The sequence below is a fragment of the Perissodus microlepis genome, chromosome 11, assembly GCF_051167445.1.
Source record: "Perissodus microlepis isolate ML-2025 ecotype Zambia chromosome 11, ASM5116744v1, whole genome shotgun sequence".
Classification (NCBI taxonomy): Eukaryota; Metazoa; Chordata; class Actinopteri; order Cichliformes; family Cichlidae; genus Perissodus; species Perissodus microlepis.
Window position 1 is genome coordinate 15,365,528 of NC_140471.1, and position 17,960 is coordinate 15,383,487.

The following is a 17,960-nucleotide window of genomic DNA, read 5'->3' on the forward strand; positions in this document are numbered from 1 at the left end:
GTATTCAGTATATATATATATATATATTTAATGTTAAAAAAAGTGAAACTTATAATCATCTGTCTGTTTCTGTCTGAAAGGTAACAGCAGCACTTCAGTGTCAGATCAGAGGTGAGAGGAAAATTAACAAAAACAAAGTTACATATCTCCAAAGTCATTAATATGTGTATCAATTTCAGTTTTATTTAAACAGTGCCAAATCACAATAACAGTCGCATCTTTCTAGCATCATTGTAAGGTAGACCCTACAATAATAATGCAGAGAAAAACCCAACAATCATATGACCCCCTTATGAGCAAGCATGTTGGCGACAGTGGAAGGAAAAACTCTCTTTTAACAGGAAGAAACCTCAAACAGAACCAGGCTCAGGGAGGGGCGGCCATCTGTTGGGGTGAGAGAAAGAAGACAGGACAAAAGGCATGTTGTCTCACACACGTAGCACATAGTACAACAAGTGTTTAGAAATCATCGAGTACTAAAGATGCTAAGAAACTCTCCATTAATGTTACTGGAGTGGAGATATCAGGGATAGGCACGGTTGTGGCACTGATTCACTCTTTAGAAATATGGTCACCCCGGTGTGTCAGCCAGAACACCACCTAAGGGCAAATTGTCCCAGAGTATAGAAGAAGGAACTTGAGGTTTGGTTTGAGGCACTTTATTCTTACAGCTCAATTCCTGTGGTTGTAATCACAGGGGGGTGTGTGTGGCTTTTTATCATTCACGCACACATCACATCCCACAGGAATCAGTGCACCCCCACCGGACCAACACTGCTCGTCCGACATTAAACTGCCCACCTTACTAACTGGATGATGTCACCAGACAGTGGGCTGGATCAAACTAACAGAAGGTTAAATATTAAATGAACAGTTTATAAACGTATATAAACTTACAAACACCTGTATCAGAATTCAAATAGAATTGTACTGTGAACGTTGGGCCCTTTTATACAGTTACAGATATATGAACATCATAAGAGGTGAAAAGGCTGTTATCTATTCAGTTCAAATTCTTTTTTTTTTCTTTTTAGAATATATATATTTTTTATAGCCAACGTAGACAGCTGAATGAAATTATACCACCCTGTTAGGTCAGACCTGAGCAATGCACAGCCTCCTGTACAACACTGCTGAAGGATACATGCTTTCAGAGCAAAACACTGCGCAGTTTAAGAGTACCACTGATGTAAGCTGGTCGTGAAATGCTACACTGTGACTAATGAGGCACCTTGGACCAAATGAGTATAAATACCAGCACCTTTTACCTCAGCCAAGCATCACAAAGGAGCTGACAGAAGCCAGTCAGAGGATCTCAACCTTCCTGAAAATGAAGACATAACATGTTGCAGTTGCAGGGGCCCTTCAGGAGAGCTCTGCTACATTTGCCGAAACAGGCCGACTTAAATTCATGAATGAGCAGCCAAGACACAAACATCTGGTTTTCTTTAAACAGCCACAAGAGCTATCGGGGGCAACAAGCAATGACAGTCCAGTTGCAACTGTGAGTCAGCTAACATAAGGAGATGTTAGCTGACTCACAGTTGGTGTGCTCAGTTCAATCAATTAAAACAATGACTTTAAAATCACTCAAATATAAGTGTGTGCGTGTGTTTGTGTGTGTGTGTGTGTGTGTGTGTGTGTGTGTGTATGTGTGGTTCTTTTAAAACATATTTTCCTAATGCCTCTCCCACAGGAGAAAAGAGGGGGGGGGGGGGGGGGGGGGGGGTGTTTATGCTAAGGGATCATACTGCAGGCTCTTGACATTTTGCTCTTGTCTTTCACACAAAATCAAACAGAATCCTGTTAGGTGTCAGGTGTTACTTTTGCTTCAGACACTAGATTGTTTTATCCATGCTTTTACTGACTACTGAAACTTATGGAAGCCCGTTTCTGCCACACAAAAAAAAGTATCCATAACTTGGAATTTCGAGTTATCTCTCTCAAGATTTCAACTAATTAACTCAAAATTTTGAATTATTTTCTTGAAATTTCGACTTATACATTCAAAATTTCAACGTATTAATTCCAAATTTTGAGAAAAGTAAGTCAAAATTTTGAGTTTGCTCTGCCAATCAATAATCTGCGTGGGATGCACACTCAAAACCGGATCACAACAAATTGGCACTTTCAGGAGTACGTTTGCTGATAGAAATGCCATGTGATTCCGCTAATAACTCAAGGATTTCATCATTTGTGAAGTCACGCTGAAAATAATCAGCAATTTGTGCATTCATGACTGGCTGTAACACTGGTAGCTTAGCTGTAGCATTTGTAGCTGAGGGCTTCAGCTTCCGGGTAACAAGGAAAAGACGTCCTTCACGTAGATTACTGATTGGCAGCGCTAACTCGAAATTTCGACTTATCAATTCAAAATTTTGAGCTACTTTTCGAGTTGATGCGTCGAAATTTTGAGAAAATAACATGAAATTTCGAGTTATGAATACTTTTTTTTTTTTGGCAGAAATGGACTTCCATTTTACTAGCTCCTGTGGGGGTGAAAAAAGCTGTAAACAGGAAAATAAACAAAGCGGGTGGCTTAGAGCAGGTTTATGAATGCTCATATGATTTATCACATCATTGGACACTGCACTAGTACTGCTACTTTACAGTATTACTAGTGCATCATTCAAGATGAATGTAACCAAGGTTGTTAGGATAAACACATTAAGTGAGCTTGATTAGCAAAGCTAATGCTAAATTTTCAAAAAGGACTTGAATAAATACTGTCTGTAAATGTTCTCACAAAGACAGTCATTACAGTTAGCGAGATGTGATAGCTGCTAATCCAAAAGTCCCCAGTGCTGCACTTACCCTCAGGAAAGAGTGGAGCAGATGAACAGCGGTCAAGAAAGAAAAACAAAATACACACACACACACACACACACACACACACACACACACACACACACACACACATACACACACACACAGATTCTTGGATTTATTTGTAAGGTGTTTCAGCACATAAATGAACTGCTCCACTCATGGTTTGCAGGTGCACAGACCCCGAACCAAAAGGCAAAAGCACTAAAATGAAACCCATTACACAGTAGTTACACAGCTATTCACAATGAATGGTCAACAATAAGTTAAATATAGGAACACCTTAAGAGGGTGGATCGATTAATAGATGGAGGGATGGACTCAATAGTGAGCAATTGCAATACAAACAACTGCAGCACCATTATATATCCATCTTCTTTACAAAATAATTTTGTGTGTTATGCGTGTTTGTCATTATATCTCAAAGAATCAGCATTACTTTCCTTTTGCTTTGGTATTTGAGGACAAACTATAGTGAACAAGCAAATGCAGGCTTGCCTTTCACTTGGAATTTCCAAGCTGCAGGCTCAAGCATAGATGCTGGGAATACAGAGTGTTGCAAGTTCACCTGTGAGAGCAGGCTGAACCATTGTGAGTTATGAGCAACAAAATGTGTCAAAGCGGCTTAAACAACATTGAGCAGCACACCAGACAGGTTTCAGAAAATAAATACGGCAGCCAGGGAAGAGTTAAGAGATAATAATTCTGTTTAGATGTAGGCCTCCTTTTGTTTTATGTACAGTAACTGTAAATGTTGCTTACACTATGGTTCTATGAGGCACTTTTACTGTGAGTCTGACAGGTTTTAGAAATTAGAACCAGCAACTAAGACAGAGTTAAGATGTAATATAACAACTTAGTTTATGCAAATGTAAGCCTGTCTTTGCTGGTTCACACACAGCTATAAATCCAGTATGCTTGTATTAGGCGCTTTATACTGTGTATGAAATCTAAACATAGAAGAAAGAGTTTATAGCTTTTCTTTAACTCAACTACAGAAGTGCATTTTCTACAGGACTCAACACTTCATGCAGTGCTTTCAGAATATTGGTTATATGCTTATCTCATCATTCTTAAATGAACTCACATGTGACATCCACAGTTTGACGGATTGAATCTGAGTATTTAAAAAGTTATTATCTGCAGCAAATAAACACTCGAGATCCTGATCTTTTTTCATCCGTTTGGTTGGTTTAAAGAATTCTTTCATGAGCCATTAAAATTTTTGAAGTTATTATAAGGAAACAACGTATCAAGGTATAATGATATGAATAGTAAATATTTTGGTTCTTCATTAAAAGTATCAGAATAATGCTTGAAAAAAGAAACTTGGAGTTGCAGAGCAAAGAAACAAACATGGATAATTTCCCATTTCCGATGCAGTGGAATTTCCCAGTCCCACTGATGCAAGACTGCTCCAGACAGAGCTTTTGTACTTTGAGTGCTTGTTTCTCTGTGTGTGAACACTGTCCAGCCCACCCCACAAGAAAGTGGTTATGTAAATGGATAGATGGATGGATGGCCATTTTTACAAGTCTAATGAAGGAAAAAGCTACATTTAAAATGACAACAAAAATGCACATTACGCTTAAATTAAAAGTTTATTGTGATAAACTTTGCAATACAAGCACGTGGTTGAGGCAGTAACTGAGGACACAATGTTACTAAAACAGTAAAATCTCACACATTGTCTGCGACATACAGTTTGTTAATACTGAGTGGTTGTTGGAGCAGGAATCCTCAGAACCTGCAGCAAACTCCACAGATACCGGGGGTGCAGCAGCCACAGCAAAAGCGACACTTGATGCCACGCTTGTGTCTGCTGTTATACAGCGTCTGTGGGAAACACAAGAGACATGAGCACAGAGTTCATCTGCAGCAGCATCACTGCTCTTTATTTTCACCTGCTCTAACAAACACTTTCATTTAGCTGAAGTAATTTGGCCACATTCACTCAGTTAGTGTTACCTTCCATGAGTCCACTGATGCCTCCTCATGTGCTGCTGCTGGATAGTCCATGCTCATTGGCTCCTCCAGCTCCTGCTCCTGTTAATGAATTGAGTGCAGTAGAAACCACATTGTAGCATTGAAACAAACATTTGCAGCTTGTAAGCTAATACACTTGGTTAAAGTCAAGTTCTTACTTCAGTGACTGGGACAGCAGAGCTCTGCTGGACACAAATGAATGTGAGCACGGCGGCCACTGCAACTGCAACACTGAACGTCTTCATCTTAGGAGGCTTTGAGAGGCTCAACTTTGACTCTTTCTCCTGGTCTGGATGATTGTTGTGAGCTGAGTCCTTCTGTCTGATGGTTAATGTGTGCAGAAGTGCTGATATTTATACTGATTTGGGCCCCTGCTGCCTCGTCACTCACAGCTCTTACTCTACCTGATTTCAGGAACATTGCAAAACTCCATATTTTCCTGTGCTATGAAATTCTGGGAATGGGAAATTCCTGAGGAACGAGAAAATCTGTACTTTTCTCAGTCGGCATGAACTTTGACCTTTTCTTCGGATGTTTAACTATATGGGTTTTCCCTGTCCTAGTGATGCAAGCCTGTTCCCGTCAGTAGTTTCTGTACTTTAAGTGACGAGGCAGCAGTGGAGCAAATGAGTATAAATACCAGCACCTTTTCCCTCAGTCAACCATCACAAAGGAGTTGACAAGAGTCAACGAGAGAGTCAAAGGATCTGACCACCTTAAACCACTCAAACCTCCTGAAGATGAAGACGTTCTGCGTTGCAGTTGCAGTGGCCGTTGCACTCATGTGTATTTGCATTCAGCAGAGCTCTGCCACATTTGCTGAGGTTACAGACTGTGTTAAATTCATGTAATGTGCTTCTTCTGCATGAATTTGTTGTGAAGATGCTAAGATCTGTTTTCTTTCTCTACAGATACGAGAACTGCAAGAGCTACAAGAGGCTGTGAGCAATGACAGTCCAGCTGCTGAACATCAGGAGGTGTCAGCTGACTCATGGATGGTGAGTTTAATTCAATAAATGAATGAAGACAGTAATTGTGAGATCTCTCAAATGCAGGAAGATGTTTAAAATAGACTGTGCACTCACAGCTTTACATAAAATTAGAAACAATGAAGTGACTTGCAGCTGAAGATAAACTCTCTGCTCTTCTCCTCTTTCACACAGATGCCGTACCACAGACAGAAGCGTGGCATTAAGTGTCGCTTTTGCTGCGGCTGCTGCAATGCTGGTGTCTGTGGATTGTGCTGCAGATTCTGAGAATATCTACCTGCGATTATCACATCAACCACTAAATATTGACTGTTATACATGAAATGATTTGACTGCTTAGCATTTGTTAAAGTCTGACAGTGTTTCTTCATCTGGTCATCCTGCTGTAACAGTGAACAGTGTACCAAGCATTTGGAACTACAGTATGTTATTATATTAAAAAGTTCAGAGTCACTATACTACAACATGTGCTGTCTGTTTCTGTCTGACAAGAATTAAACATTAATGGAAACCAGTGACATGAAGCTCCTGATGTACAGTTTTTGTGCTGATGTCAGTTAAGAGTTGTGGCCTCATACTCTTGCCCATGTCGTATGTGGTACAACCTGTTAATAGAGCCAAGTCATTGATAGCAAAAGTAAAGTGAGCAGCTACACATTAACTGTCAAAAATTGTCAAACTCTCAAAAAAAATTATTACTACTGCTCTTTCATTAAGTCATCATGAAGATATCCTTTGGTGTTTTTCAAAACTGATGTTGTTTCGTGAAGTTTTTCACCATTTTTTCACTATTTCACCATTTTCATAAAAAACTAAGGTTTTATGCTCACAGCTTTATTCAGCTTTCTATAGATATGTTACTCAAGACGACAATATTTTTGAATAGGAGGACAGAACCACAATGAGTTTTACATCTGGTGGAATTTTCCCATATTTGTAGGGAGCATCTCATCATCAATCAATATTACCACTAATTATGACAAAAATGCAGTAATGTACAATAGCTTTGAGCTGATGGACTGATTCATTGTTCATGGTTCATTGCGTTATAACCTTCATGCTATGGACACACAGTGTGAGCACTCAGGTCGCACAGAGCATCGGGCCGTATACTATGAGACCCTGCATCGTGACCTACGAACTTCTAACCTCTGCGAGTCAATCGGACAGTTTGAACAGGAGCTGACTGAAAAAATTGCACAGTGTATGCCCAGCTTATTGCAGCAAAACCAAGGGAGGATTCAGGGTCACCTGAGTAGGCCATCAGCCTACTAAAAGGATACAGAAAAAACCTGTTGAAATAGTGTTAGTTGTCATCACTGGTGGTGGTGGACTCATTTGAACACCTCCGAAATTTGCAAACACGCAAGTATTCCTCTTCTTCCTCCAAATCCTCTCGGGACCTTTTCCTCGAGCCTCCAGTTTCATGGTTGTCAGGCTCTTCATGTGCATCTTCAAAAAGTTCATCACTACTGCTCTCAGAGTGATCATACACCATTGAGCTGGTCCCCGAATCAGAGTTTGCGAGCCTGGATTTTTTGCTATTAGGCTCTTCTTCATCTCCTACCTTCCTTTCTGGACCTTTTCGTGGATCCAACAGACAGCAGTACCTCATCAGCAATATTACCAACATGAGGACAGCCCTCACTATCAGTGTCACAGGCAGATTTTTTGAAGTTATTATGAGGAAACAACGTATCAAGGTATAATGATATAAATAGTACATATTTTGGTTCTTCATTAAAAGTATCAGAATGATGCTTGAAAAAAGAAACTTGGAGTTGCAGAGCAAAGAAACAAACATGGATAATTTCCCATTTCCGATGCAGTGGAATTTCCCAGTCCCACTGATGCAAGACTGCTCCAGAAAGAGCTTTTGTACTTTGAGTGCTTGTTTCTCTGTGTGTGAACACTGTCCAGCCCACTCCACAAGAAAGTGGTTATGTAAATGGATAGATGGATGGATGGATGGCCATTTTTACAAGTCTATAAAGAAAAAAGCTACATTTAAAATGACAACAAAAATGCACATTACACTTAAATTAAAAGTTTATTGTGATAAACTTTGCAATACAAGCACGTGGTTGAGACAGTAACTGAGGACACAATGTTACTAAAACAGTATAATCTCACACATTGTCTGTGACATACAGTTTGTTAATACTGAGTGGTTGTTGGAGCAGGAATCCTCAGAACCTGCAGCAAACTCCACAGGTACCAGGGATGCAATACTTTGCAAAACTCCTTATTTTCCTGTGCTATGAAATTCTGGGAATGGGAAATTCCTGAGGAACGAGAAAATCTGTACTTTTCTCAGTCGGCATGAACTTTGACCTTTTCTTCGGATGTTTAACTATATGGGTTTTCCCTGTCCTATTGATGCAAGCCTGTTCCCGTCAGTAGTTTCTGTACTCTAAGTGACGAGGCAGCAGTGGAGCAAATGAGTATAAATACCAGCACCTTTTCCCTCAGTCAACCATCACAAAGGAGCTGACAAGAGTCAACGAGAGAGTCAAAGGATCTGACCACCTTAAACCACTCAAACCTCCTGAAGATGAAGACGTTCTGCGTTGCAGTTGCAGTGGCCGTTGCACTCATGTGTATTTGCATTCAGCAGAGCTCTGCCACATTTGCTGAGGTTACAGACTGTTTTAAATTCATATAATGTGCTTCTTCTGCATGAATTTGTTGTGAAGATGCTAAGATCTGTTTTCTTTCTCTACAGATACGAGAACTGCAAGAGCTACAAGAGGCTGTGAGCAATGACAGTCCAGCTGCTGAACATCAGGAGGTGTCAGCTGACTCATGGATGGTGAGTTTAATTCAATAAATGAATGAAGACAGTAATTGTGAGATCTCTCAAATGCAGGAAGATGTTTAAAATAGACTGTGCACTCACAGCTTTACATAAAATTAGAAACAATGAAGTGACTTGCAGCTGAAGATAAACTCTCTGCTCTTCTCCTCTTTCACACAGATGCCGTACCACAGACAGAAGCGTGGCATTAAGTGTCGCTTTTGCTGCGGCTGCTGCAATGCTGGTGTCTGTGGATTGTGCTGCAGATTCTGAGAATATCTACCTGCGATTATCACATCAACCACTAAATACTGACTGTTATACATGAAATGATTTGACTGCTTAGCATTTGTTAAAGTCTGACAGTGTTTCTTCATCTGGTCATCCTGCTGTAACAGTGAACAGTGTACCAAGCATTTGGAACTACAGTATGTTATTATATTAAAAAGTTCAGAGTCACTATACTACAACATGTGCTGTCTGTTTCTGTTTGACAAGAATTAAACATTAATGGAAACCAGTGACATGAAGCTCCTGATGTACAGTTTTTGTGCTGATGTCAGTTAAGAGTTGTGGCCTCATACTTTTGCCCATGTCGTATGTGGTACAACCTGTTAATAGAGCCAAGTCATTGATAGCAAAAGTAAAGTGAGCATATTTTCCCATATTTGTAATTATATGAGTAGGGAGCATCTCATCATCATACAATTTTACCACTAATTATGACAAAAATGCAGTAATGTACAATAGCTTTGAGCTGATGGACTGGTTCATTGGTTATTTGAAAGTTAAACCAAGCATACTTTTTTTAAAGAATGTAGAAGTGTTAGATAATGTTTCCTAGAAACACTTTCTATACAAGTTCATTCATAAATGTTTTAGACAACCTTATCTTGACAACCTTTCACTGAATTTATTTGGAGGTGTTTTCACGGTGTGCATATGAAGTTTCTAAGCTGCATGATTAATGCAGGAATCCCTCACACAGAAGAAAAAGAGAGAATAGAAAGATTTGCGTACAGCAGAAATTTGATACTGGACATAATAATAGAAAACATGTCAACAATACCGAGAGACGTTTCACTGTGGTGAAACTGTAAAGTAGGTGTAACACTGTGTAATGCTGTTTCAGATAATATCTGTACTGTATGTGCGCTGCATCCGTTCTGCAGAACATTTAAGCAAAAATATTTCACGACACTTCAAAAAAAGCTAGAGTAGCTGTATCATGTGGATGTCGCGTATCACAAACAGGCTCCAAGCCAGTACAACCAAACGTGATCAAACGTCAGGCCAAGCTGGAACTGATTCCTATCTTCTGTAACTTCTACAACACTGTCCAATAGAGACACATGAATGAAATGCAGTGTCATTAAAAACACTGATGATTTTTTTTCATATTCTTCATTTTAAAAATGTAATATATTTACATCTGAATAAACTTTTAGGCATTACGCTGACTGATTGATGCAGAATTCCCGTTGGACTGTTCCCATCACGACCAGAGATGGGCAGTAACGCGTTACTGTAATCCAATTACTTTTTTCAAGTAACGAGTAAAGTAAGGGATTACTATTGCAAAAACGGTAATTAGATTACCGTTACTTTACCGTAGGAACGCTGCCTTACCGCGTTACTAAAACCGTGATTTTTTTGCCAGAATGTCTCATGACAGTGACGTAAGCGAGTGCGACCTTCGTGACAACAGCTGTGTGCAGGTCAACAATGGATCATATATCGAGTGCGGGAGAGAGTATGTGCGTGCAGCGTTTAAAGCGTGGAAGTACCGACCTTATTTTGAGTTTGATTCCATAAAAAGTGACAAAAACATTAGTGTCCGTTGTGCGTGGGAAGAAAACTTATTTTTACAGTGAAAAAAACCCCTAAACTTCCAAGCAAGCACCGAGTGTGCTACGACGTAATGGGAAATTCACAGAGAAACTCGCGGATTCTTCCACTGACCGCTGCGGCTCACCTGCACCAGGGTAAACCTCCGCCTACCCCACTCCTGCTTTACAGGTGAAAATAGAGCAACAGGACCGCTAGTCTTTGACTTTATTTATTTTCTGCTGTGTTTTACTTGCATCTATTTGAAAGAGTGAGTGTAAACACACAAAAAAAATTATTTTATGTGCTGGAATGTGCAGAAAATAGGTTTAAATACTAAACAAATTTCTTCCAGTCAGAGAATGTTGCATATAATTAAATTTTTGCTTGATGCATAAAGTTAAAAGATTAAAACTAATAAAACAAGTTTTAAAAAGGGACTTTTCCATTTGATTACATTTTCTATGATGGATTATGTAGAAAAAGTAGAATTGGGCTGAAAGATCTATCACTTTATCACCTATTCAGGTTGTAAATCGTGTTTTTAAAAAGTAACTAAGTAACTAAGTAATTAATTACTTTTGAAAATAAGTAATCAGTAAAGTAACGGGATTACTTTTTTGGGGAAGTAATCAGTAATTAGTTACTGATTACTTTTTTCAAGTAACTTGACCAACACTGATCACGACCCAGGTGATCAGTCTCTCGATAGCTTTTCCTCTGGTTCCTGCTCTCTGCTGACACTCCTAGCTCCAGCCACGTTCTCCATTCCATCTCTTTAAACAAATTCTTATAAATAGTTTAACCATGTGCATTGAATCTGCGTTTGGGTCTAAGCCTTCTATGGAGGGAATCTACACAGTGACATCCATTCAATTTTAAATTCAATTCAATTTTATTTATAGAGTGCCAAATCACAGTAACAGTCACCTCAAGGTGCTTTATATTGTAAGGTATACTTACAAAGAAAAACCCAACAATCAAATGACCCCCTATGAGCAAGCACTTTGGCGACAGTGGGAAGGAAAAACTCCCTTTTAACAGGAAGAAACCTCCAGCAGAACCAGGCTCAGGGAGGGGCGGCCATCTGCTGCGACCGGTTGGGGAGGGGGAAAGAGAACAGGATAAAGACATTCTGTGGAAGAGAGCCAGAGGTTAACAACAAGTACAATTCAGTGCAGAGAGGTCTATTAACACATAGTGGGTGAAGAAGAAACACCCAGTGCATCATGGGAATCCCACAGCAGCCTACGCCTAATGCTGGACATACACTGTGCAATTTTTGGCCCATTTTGAGCCGATTTTTCAGTCGTGCGACCGTTTTGGGGATCGACCCGAGTTTGGCCTTAATCGTGTGTCGTGCATTGTATACGTGGGGTAACGAGAAGTGATTAACACCTCACGACCAGCTCCCGATCATCAGTCGTTTGGTCGTAAGAAAATCAAACCTGTTTGAAAACCTGTCGGCCGTCGTGAGGGTGTCAACGCAGCGTCTCACACGGCGCACGCGCAAACACAGAGATGAAAGCGAAAAGACAGAACAGCACGGCAGTGCAGCGTGTGATCCGGATACAAACGATGGAGGCAACACTTGTAGAACTGCCAAGCTCATCCGAGCCTTTTCGATGTGGCCTCACAAAATTATCGCGACCACAACAACCGTGAAAATAGTGTAAAATTTTGTGTTATAACCTTCATGCTATGGACACACAGTGTGAGCACTCAGGTCGCACAGAGCATCGGGCCGTATAGTATGAGACCCTGCATCGTGACCTACGAACTTCTAACCCCTGCGAGTCAATCGGACAGTTTGAACAGGAGCTGAATAACGCGACTGAAAAAATTGCACAGTGTCTGCCCAGCTTATTGCAGCAAAACCAAGGGAGGATTCAGGGTCACCTGAGTAGGCCATCAGCCTACTAAAAGGATACAGAAAAAACCTGTTGAAATAGTGTTAGTTGTCATCACTGGTGCTGGTGGACTCATTTGAACACCTCCGAAATTTGCAAACACGCAAGTATTCCTCTTCTTCCTCCAAATCCTCTCGGGACCTTTTCCTCGAGCCTCCAGTTTCATGGTTGTCAGGCTCTTCATGGGCATCTTCAAAAAGTTCATCACTACTGCTCTCAGAGTGATCATACACCGTTGAGCTGGTCCCCGAATCAGAGTTTGCGAGCCTGGATTTTTTGCTATTAGGCTCTTCTTCATCTCCATCTTCCTTTCTGGACCTTTTCGTGGATCCAACAGACAGCGGTACCTCATCAGCAATATTACCAAGATGAGGACAGCCCTCACTATCAGTGTCACAGGCAGAGATGAAGTCAGAGTCATCATCAGAAAACTCCTCGCTCCATCTGATTCTCTTGTTTGGTTCCACATCTTCCACATCCATCTCTCTAGACCTCTTCCTGGATACACCTGGCTGAGGATCCTCTTCTGGGATGTACGGGTGAACATCCTCACAGTCTTCAAATGCCTCATCAGAATCGTCATTTTCAATGCCGACAACAACAACAGCATTATGATCATCATGCAGTTCATTGTTGTCAACATTGGCATTATTATCTCTCACATTAATATTGTGATTGTTTACATTGTTGACATTGCCATCATTGACATTGCGAAAGTCAATGTATAAGACATCATATCGATCCTCTAATTCATCTAATAGCTCAATCAGCCTCCAAAAAAAGATATCATAGAGAGTAACATAAAGTCTTTCCAGTAAACCCCAGAATCCACCAACAGGTTCATAAGCTGGCTCCTGATCTCCTCTTGGAAACATTTCTGGGTTAACCTGTCGGCCTGCAAGATCATTTTATCTTTTAATTAGCATTCATAAATATCTGCTGAAAATCAGTTTTTCATCAATTTTACGACTGAGTACATGTGCTTACCATTACGGTTATTTTGTGATCGATCTCCGCTTCCATCCATTTTGACTACAAGGAACAGAAAACAACAATGATCACTAAACCTCAACTCAGAATGTTCAGCGAATTTGCTTTTTTTTGTGATAACTTTAGGATACGTCCACACGTACACGGGCATTTTTGTAAACGGAAATTTTCCTTTTTCGTTTAAAAAAAACCCCGTCCACATGTGCAGTTTTGAAAAAATATCTCCTTCCACATGTAAACCCTAAAAACAAAGTCAGGAACATGCCAAATCCTAACCGTGTAGAAATGTTGGCCAATCAGAAGTCTAGAAGCCTGGGAGGAAAACCTTACAAAACCTTATGTACTTCTGAAAGGTTTTTGTCTTTTTCTGGAAAGGCAGCTAATGTTGTGTTACTTTCAAGTGCCTTCATCATTTCAAATGTTAATAACTAAAGACAGCATTTTGGCTGGTATAGACTCACAAATTTGGAATGGACAAAATGCATATAGCATACATGAATGTAAATTTTTTAAATTACATTTATTGCAAACCCACGTCAGGATTTGTGTTGTGAGAGCGTCTGTGTTGAATGATGCTCACTCTGATGCCTCTGTCTTTCTAAATGGAGGGACAGTAACTGCGTGTGTTTATGTAAGCGTGTAAAAACTGCAGATACTAAGATTAACAGCAGAGCTTCTGTCACTCTAAGATATGATTAAGAACATTTTCTAATTTATGTATAATTTGTCAAATATTACAACAGCTGACAAATAGTTAAGTCTTCATTTGTTTTCCTGAATAATAGATCCACATCATCCTCTCTATGATGTAAAATATCGTCTAGACTTGCACAATGTAAAGTACATAAATACTGTCCTGGCAGGCAGGAAAATCAGGCTTTATATTTAAGTAAATGATCTTAAGTCTATAAAATGAAATTTGAGCTTACTTTAGTTCTTGGTAAATTACAGAGCAGTTAATCCTCAGGGAAATGTAGAAATTTCACTAAATAGTCGTCTTCCTTCATACGGTTGCAGTGTCTCTTCAGTTTTGTTTTCATATGCTGATGTTTTCATTCAAAACATGTTTAAATGCTGTGATGCCATTCTAGCATCATAGACTGCGGAATGTACATAGATTCGTTTTACATCAAGTTGTGTGCACAGATTTTGATATCTTTTATATGGAGACAAAAAATACTTAAGACCGAAGTGAATCTTAAAAACTAAAGCAGTCAATGTGTGTTTTTTTTTTTTATTCTAATAGTTACTGTAAAGTTCTACTCTAAGAGATTCATCTTAGCCTTCATGCAGGATTAAAGCTCAATAATGAGGACACACGCAAAATATAATACATTTCTTTATGATTGTTAGGCAAAAACAAAGAGAACCCAAAGCTATCAAAACATATATCCACAGTCTTATTCTTGCTCTGCTCCCTAATTTTCCCCTGGAGGCATCACTATGGCAACAAAACAACATGCATTAAATGACGTTCCAAACAACATCAACAACCAAACTGTTTTCAGTGCTTAATATTTAACATGTCTTCATTATAAACTGTATTTGTGCAAATCAGTGATGTTGATGTGCACAAGCTGGGATTCAGACTTCGGAGGGTTAATGCAAAAATTAGGTTTACATTTTTGTTCATGACAGTGCAGATTTCTGACGTTTTGTGCACTTTAAGCATTTAACAATTTGATTATTTTCTAACAAAAAACAGTGTGAAACTCAAGTTACACCTGTGTTTGTAAATGAACTGCCCCATGTTGTGTAGCTTTCTGGATTTTATACTTATTGGGCTACATGTTTATTTATTACACAGGCTATACAGTACATAACATCAAAAATCACATGTTTTATGTAACTAAAGTGCTTAATTATGTGGGCTATAGACAATAATCAAGTTATGGACTCTATTTATATGAAAAATGTGTATATTTACTGCATTTGAATCATTTTAACCATATGTAACCACCTGCGTATGTGTTTGAAATAAAAATAGAATATTTTGGAGAGTCTCCCCTCAAAGTCAAAACACTTTGGTGTTCGGTTAAATTGTGATTTTGAATCAGTTACAGGGGTTACTGTGATCATGAATGCTTTTCTCTCTATGTGTTAACACTGTCCAGGATATACCCTTCCTGTAGCCCTATGGAAGCTTTGATGGATGGACGGATGGATGCATAGCAGTCAGTTTTACAAATGTAACAAAGGAAAAAATCGACATTTAAAATGACAACAAAAATCCACATTATATCTAAATGACCATAAAGTTTATTGTGATAAACTGTGTAATACAAGCATGTAGTTGATGCAGTAACTGAGGACACAATGTTACTAAAACAGTATAATCTCACACATTGTCTGTGACATACAGTTTGTTAATACTGAGTGGTTGTTGGAGCAGGAATCCTCAGAACCTGCAGCAAACTCCACAGGTACCAGGGTTGCAATACTTTGCAAAACTCCTTATTTTCCTGTGCTATGAAATTCTGGGAATGGGAAATTCCTGAGGAATGAGAAAATCTGTACTTTTCTCACTCGGCATGAACTTTGACCTTTTCTTTGGATGTTTAACTATATGGGTTTTCCCTGTCCTATTGATGCAAGCCTGTTCCCGTCAGTAGTTTCTGTACTCTAAGTGACGAGGCAGCAGTGGAGCAAGTGAGTATAAATACCAGCACCTTTTCCCTCAGTCAACCATCACAAAGGAGCTGACAAGAGTCAACGAGAGAGTCAAAGGATCTGACCACCTTAAACCACTCAAACCTCCTGAAGATGAAGACGTTCTGCGTTGCAGTTGCAGTGGCCGTTGCACTCATGTGTATTTGCATTCAGCAGAGCTCTGCCACATTTGCTGAGGTTACAGACTGTGTTAAATTCATATAATGTGCTTCTTCTGCATGAATTTGTTGTGAAGATGCTAAGATCTGTTTTCTTTCTCTACAGATACGAGAACTGCAAGAGCTACAAGAGGCTGTGAGCAATGACAGTCCAGCTGCTGAACATCAGGAGGTATCAACTGACTCATGGATGGTGAGTTTAATTCAATAAATGAATGAAGACAGTAATTGTGAGATCTCTCAAATGCAGGAAGATGTTTAAAATAGACTGTGCACTCACAGCTTTACATAAAATTAGAAACAATGAAGTGACTTGCAGCTGAAGATAAACTCTCTGCTCTTCTCCTCTTTCACACAGATGCCGTACCACAGACAGAAGCGTGGCATTAAGTGTCGCTTTTGCTGCGGCCGCTGCAATGCTGGTGTCTGTGGATTGTGCTGCAGATTCTGAGAATATCTACCTGCGATTATCACATCAACCACTAAATACTGACTGTTATACATGAAATGATTTGACTGCTTAGCATTTGTTAAAGTCTGACAGTGTTTCTCCATCTGGTCATCCTGCTGTAACAGTGAACAGTGTACCAAGCATTTGGAACTACAGTATGTTATTATATTAAAAAGTTCAGAGTCACTATACTACAACATGTGCTGTCTGTTTCTGTTTCTGTCTGACAAGAATTAAACATTAATGGAAACCAGTGACATGAAGCTCCTGATGTACAGTTTTTGTGCTGATGTCAGTTAAGAGTTTTGGCCTCATACTTTTGCCCATGTCGTATGTGGTACAACCTGTTAATAGAGCCAAGTCATTGATAGCAAAAGTAAAGTGAGCATATTTTCCCATATTTGTAATTATATGAGTAGGGAGCATCTCATCATCATACAATTTTACCACTAATTATGACAAAAATGCAGTAATGTACAATAGCTTTGAGCTGATGGACTGGTTCATTGGTTATTTGAAAGTTAAACCAAGCATACTTTTTTTAAAGAATGTAGAAGTGTTAGATAATGTTTCCTAGAAACACTTTCTATACAAGTTCATTCATAAATGTTTTAGACAACCTTATCTTGACAACCTTTCACTGAATTTATTTGGAGGTGTTTTCACGGTGTGCATATGAAGTTTCTAAGCTGCATGATTAATGCAGGAATCCCTCACACAGAAGAAAAAGAGAGAATAGAAAGATTTGCGTACAGCAGAAATTTGATACTGGACATAATAATAGAAAACATCTCAACAATACTGAGAGACGTTTCACTGTGGTGAAACTGTAAAGTAGGTGTAACACTGTGTAATGCTGTTTCAGATAATATCTGTACTGTATGTGCGCTGCATCCGTTCTGCAGAACATTTAAGCAAAAATATTTCACGACACTTCAAAAAAAGCTAGAGTAGCTGTATCATGTGGATGTCGCGTATCACAAACAGGCTCCAAGCCAGTACAACCAAACGTGATCAAACGTCAGGCCAAGCTGGAACTGATTCCTATCTTCTGTAACTTCTACAACACTGTCCAATAGAGACACATGAATGAAATGCAGTGTCATTAAAAACACTGATTTTTTTTCATATTCTTCATTTTAAAAATGTAATATATTTACATCTGAATAAACTTTTAGGCATTACGCTGACTGATTGATGCAGAATTCCCGTTGGACTGTTCCCATCACGACCAGAGATGGGCAGTAACGCGTTACTGTAATCCGATTACTTTTTTCAAGTAACGAGTAAAGTAAGGGATTACTATTGCAAAAACGGTAATTAGATTACCGTTACTTTACCGTAGGAACGCTGCCT

General features: G+C 39.3%; 5 protein-coding genes across 5 annotated transcripts; 3 read left to right on the forward strand and 2 right to left on the reverse strand.

The window, feature by feature from the left end:
• Window positions 1-4,465: 4,465 nt before the first annotated feature.
• LOC146377414 (hepcidin-like) lies at window positions 4,466-5,113 on the reverse strand. Its single transcript, XM_084943174.1, has 3 exons — window positions 4,971-5,113; window positions 4,795-4,872; window positions 4,466-4,662 (listed from the first exon to the last, which is right to left on the reverse strand). Exons 1-3 carry the CDS (start codon window positions 5,055-5,057, stop codon window positions 4,567-4,569), a joined length of 261 nt encoding a protein of 86 aa, XP_084799300.1. The 5' UTR covers window positions 5,058-5,113; the 3' UTR covers window positions 4,466-4,566.
• A 382-nt stretch (window positions 5,114-5,495) lies between these two features.
• LOC146377415 (hepcidin-like) lies at window positions 5,496-6,269 on the forward strand. Its single transcript, XM_084943274.1, has 3 exons — window positions 5,496-5,636; window positions 5,724-5,810; window positions 5,976-6,269. Exons 1-3 carry the CDS (start codon window positions 5,553-5,555, stop codon window positions 6,066-6,068), a joined length of 264 nt encoding a protein of 87 aa, XP_084799400.1. The 5' UTR covers window positions 5,496-5,552; the 3' UTR covers window positions 6,069-6,269.
• Window positions 6,270-8,296: 2,027 nt separating this feature from the next.
• Window positions 8,297-9,067, forward strand: LOC146377416 (hepcidin-like). Its single transcript, XM_084943287.1, has 3 exons — window positions 8,297-8,439; window positions 8,527-8,613; window positions 8,779-9,067. Exons 1-3 carry the CDS (start codon window positions 8,356-8,358, stop codon window positions 8,869-8,871), a joined length of 264 nt encoding a protein of 87 aa, XP_084799413.1. The 5' UTR covers window positions 8,297-8,355; the 3' UTR covers window positions 8,872-9,067.
• A 2,274-nt stretch (window positions 9,068-11,341) lies between these two features.
• On the reverse strand, window positions 11,342-14,353 carry LOC146377417 (uncharacterized). The gene is made up of 3 exons (XM_084944873.1): window positions 14,255-14,353; window positions 13,323-13,367; window positions 11,342-13,230 (listed from the first exon to the last, which is right to left on the reverse strand). Exons 2-3 carry the CDS (start codon window positions 13,360-13,362, stop codon window positions 12,380-12,382), a joined length of 891 nt encoding a protein of 296 aa, XP_084800999.1. The 5' UTR covers window positions 13,363-13,367; window positions 14,255-14,353; the 3' UTR covers window positions 11,342-12,379.
• A 1,590-nt stretch (window positions 14,354-15,943) lies between these two features.
• On the forward strand, window positions 15,944-16,786 carry LOC146377418 (hepcidin-like). The gene is made up of 3 exons (XM_084943405.1): window positions 15,944-16,166; window positions 16,260-16,346; window positions 16,512-16,786. The coding sequence occupies exons 1-3, from the start codon at window positions 16,089-16,091 to the stop codon at window positions 16,602-16,604; spliced, it is 258 nt and encodes an 85-aa protein (XP_084799531.1). The 5' UTR covers window positions 15,944-16,088; the 3' UTR covers window positions 16,605-16,786.
• The last annotated feature ends 1,174 nt before the right edge of the window (window positions 16,787-17,960 follow it).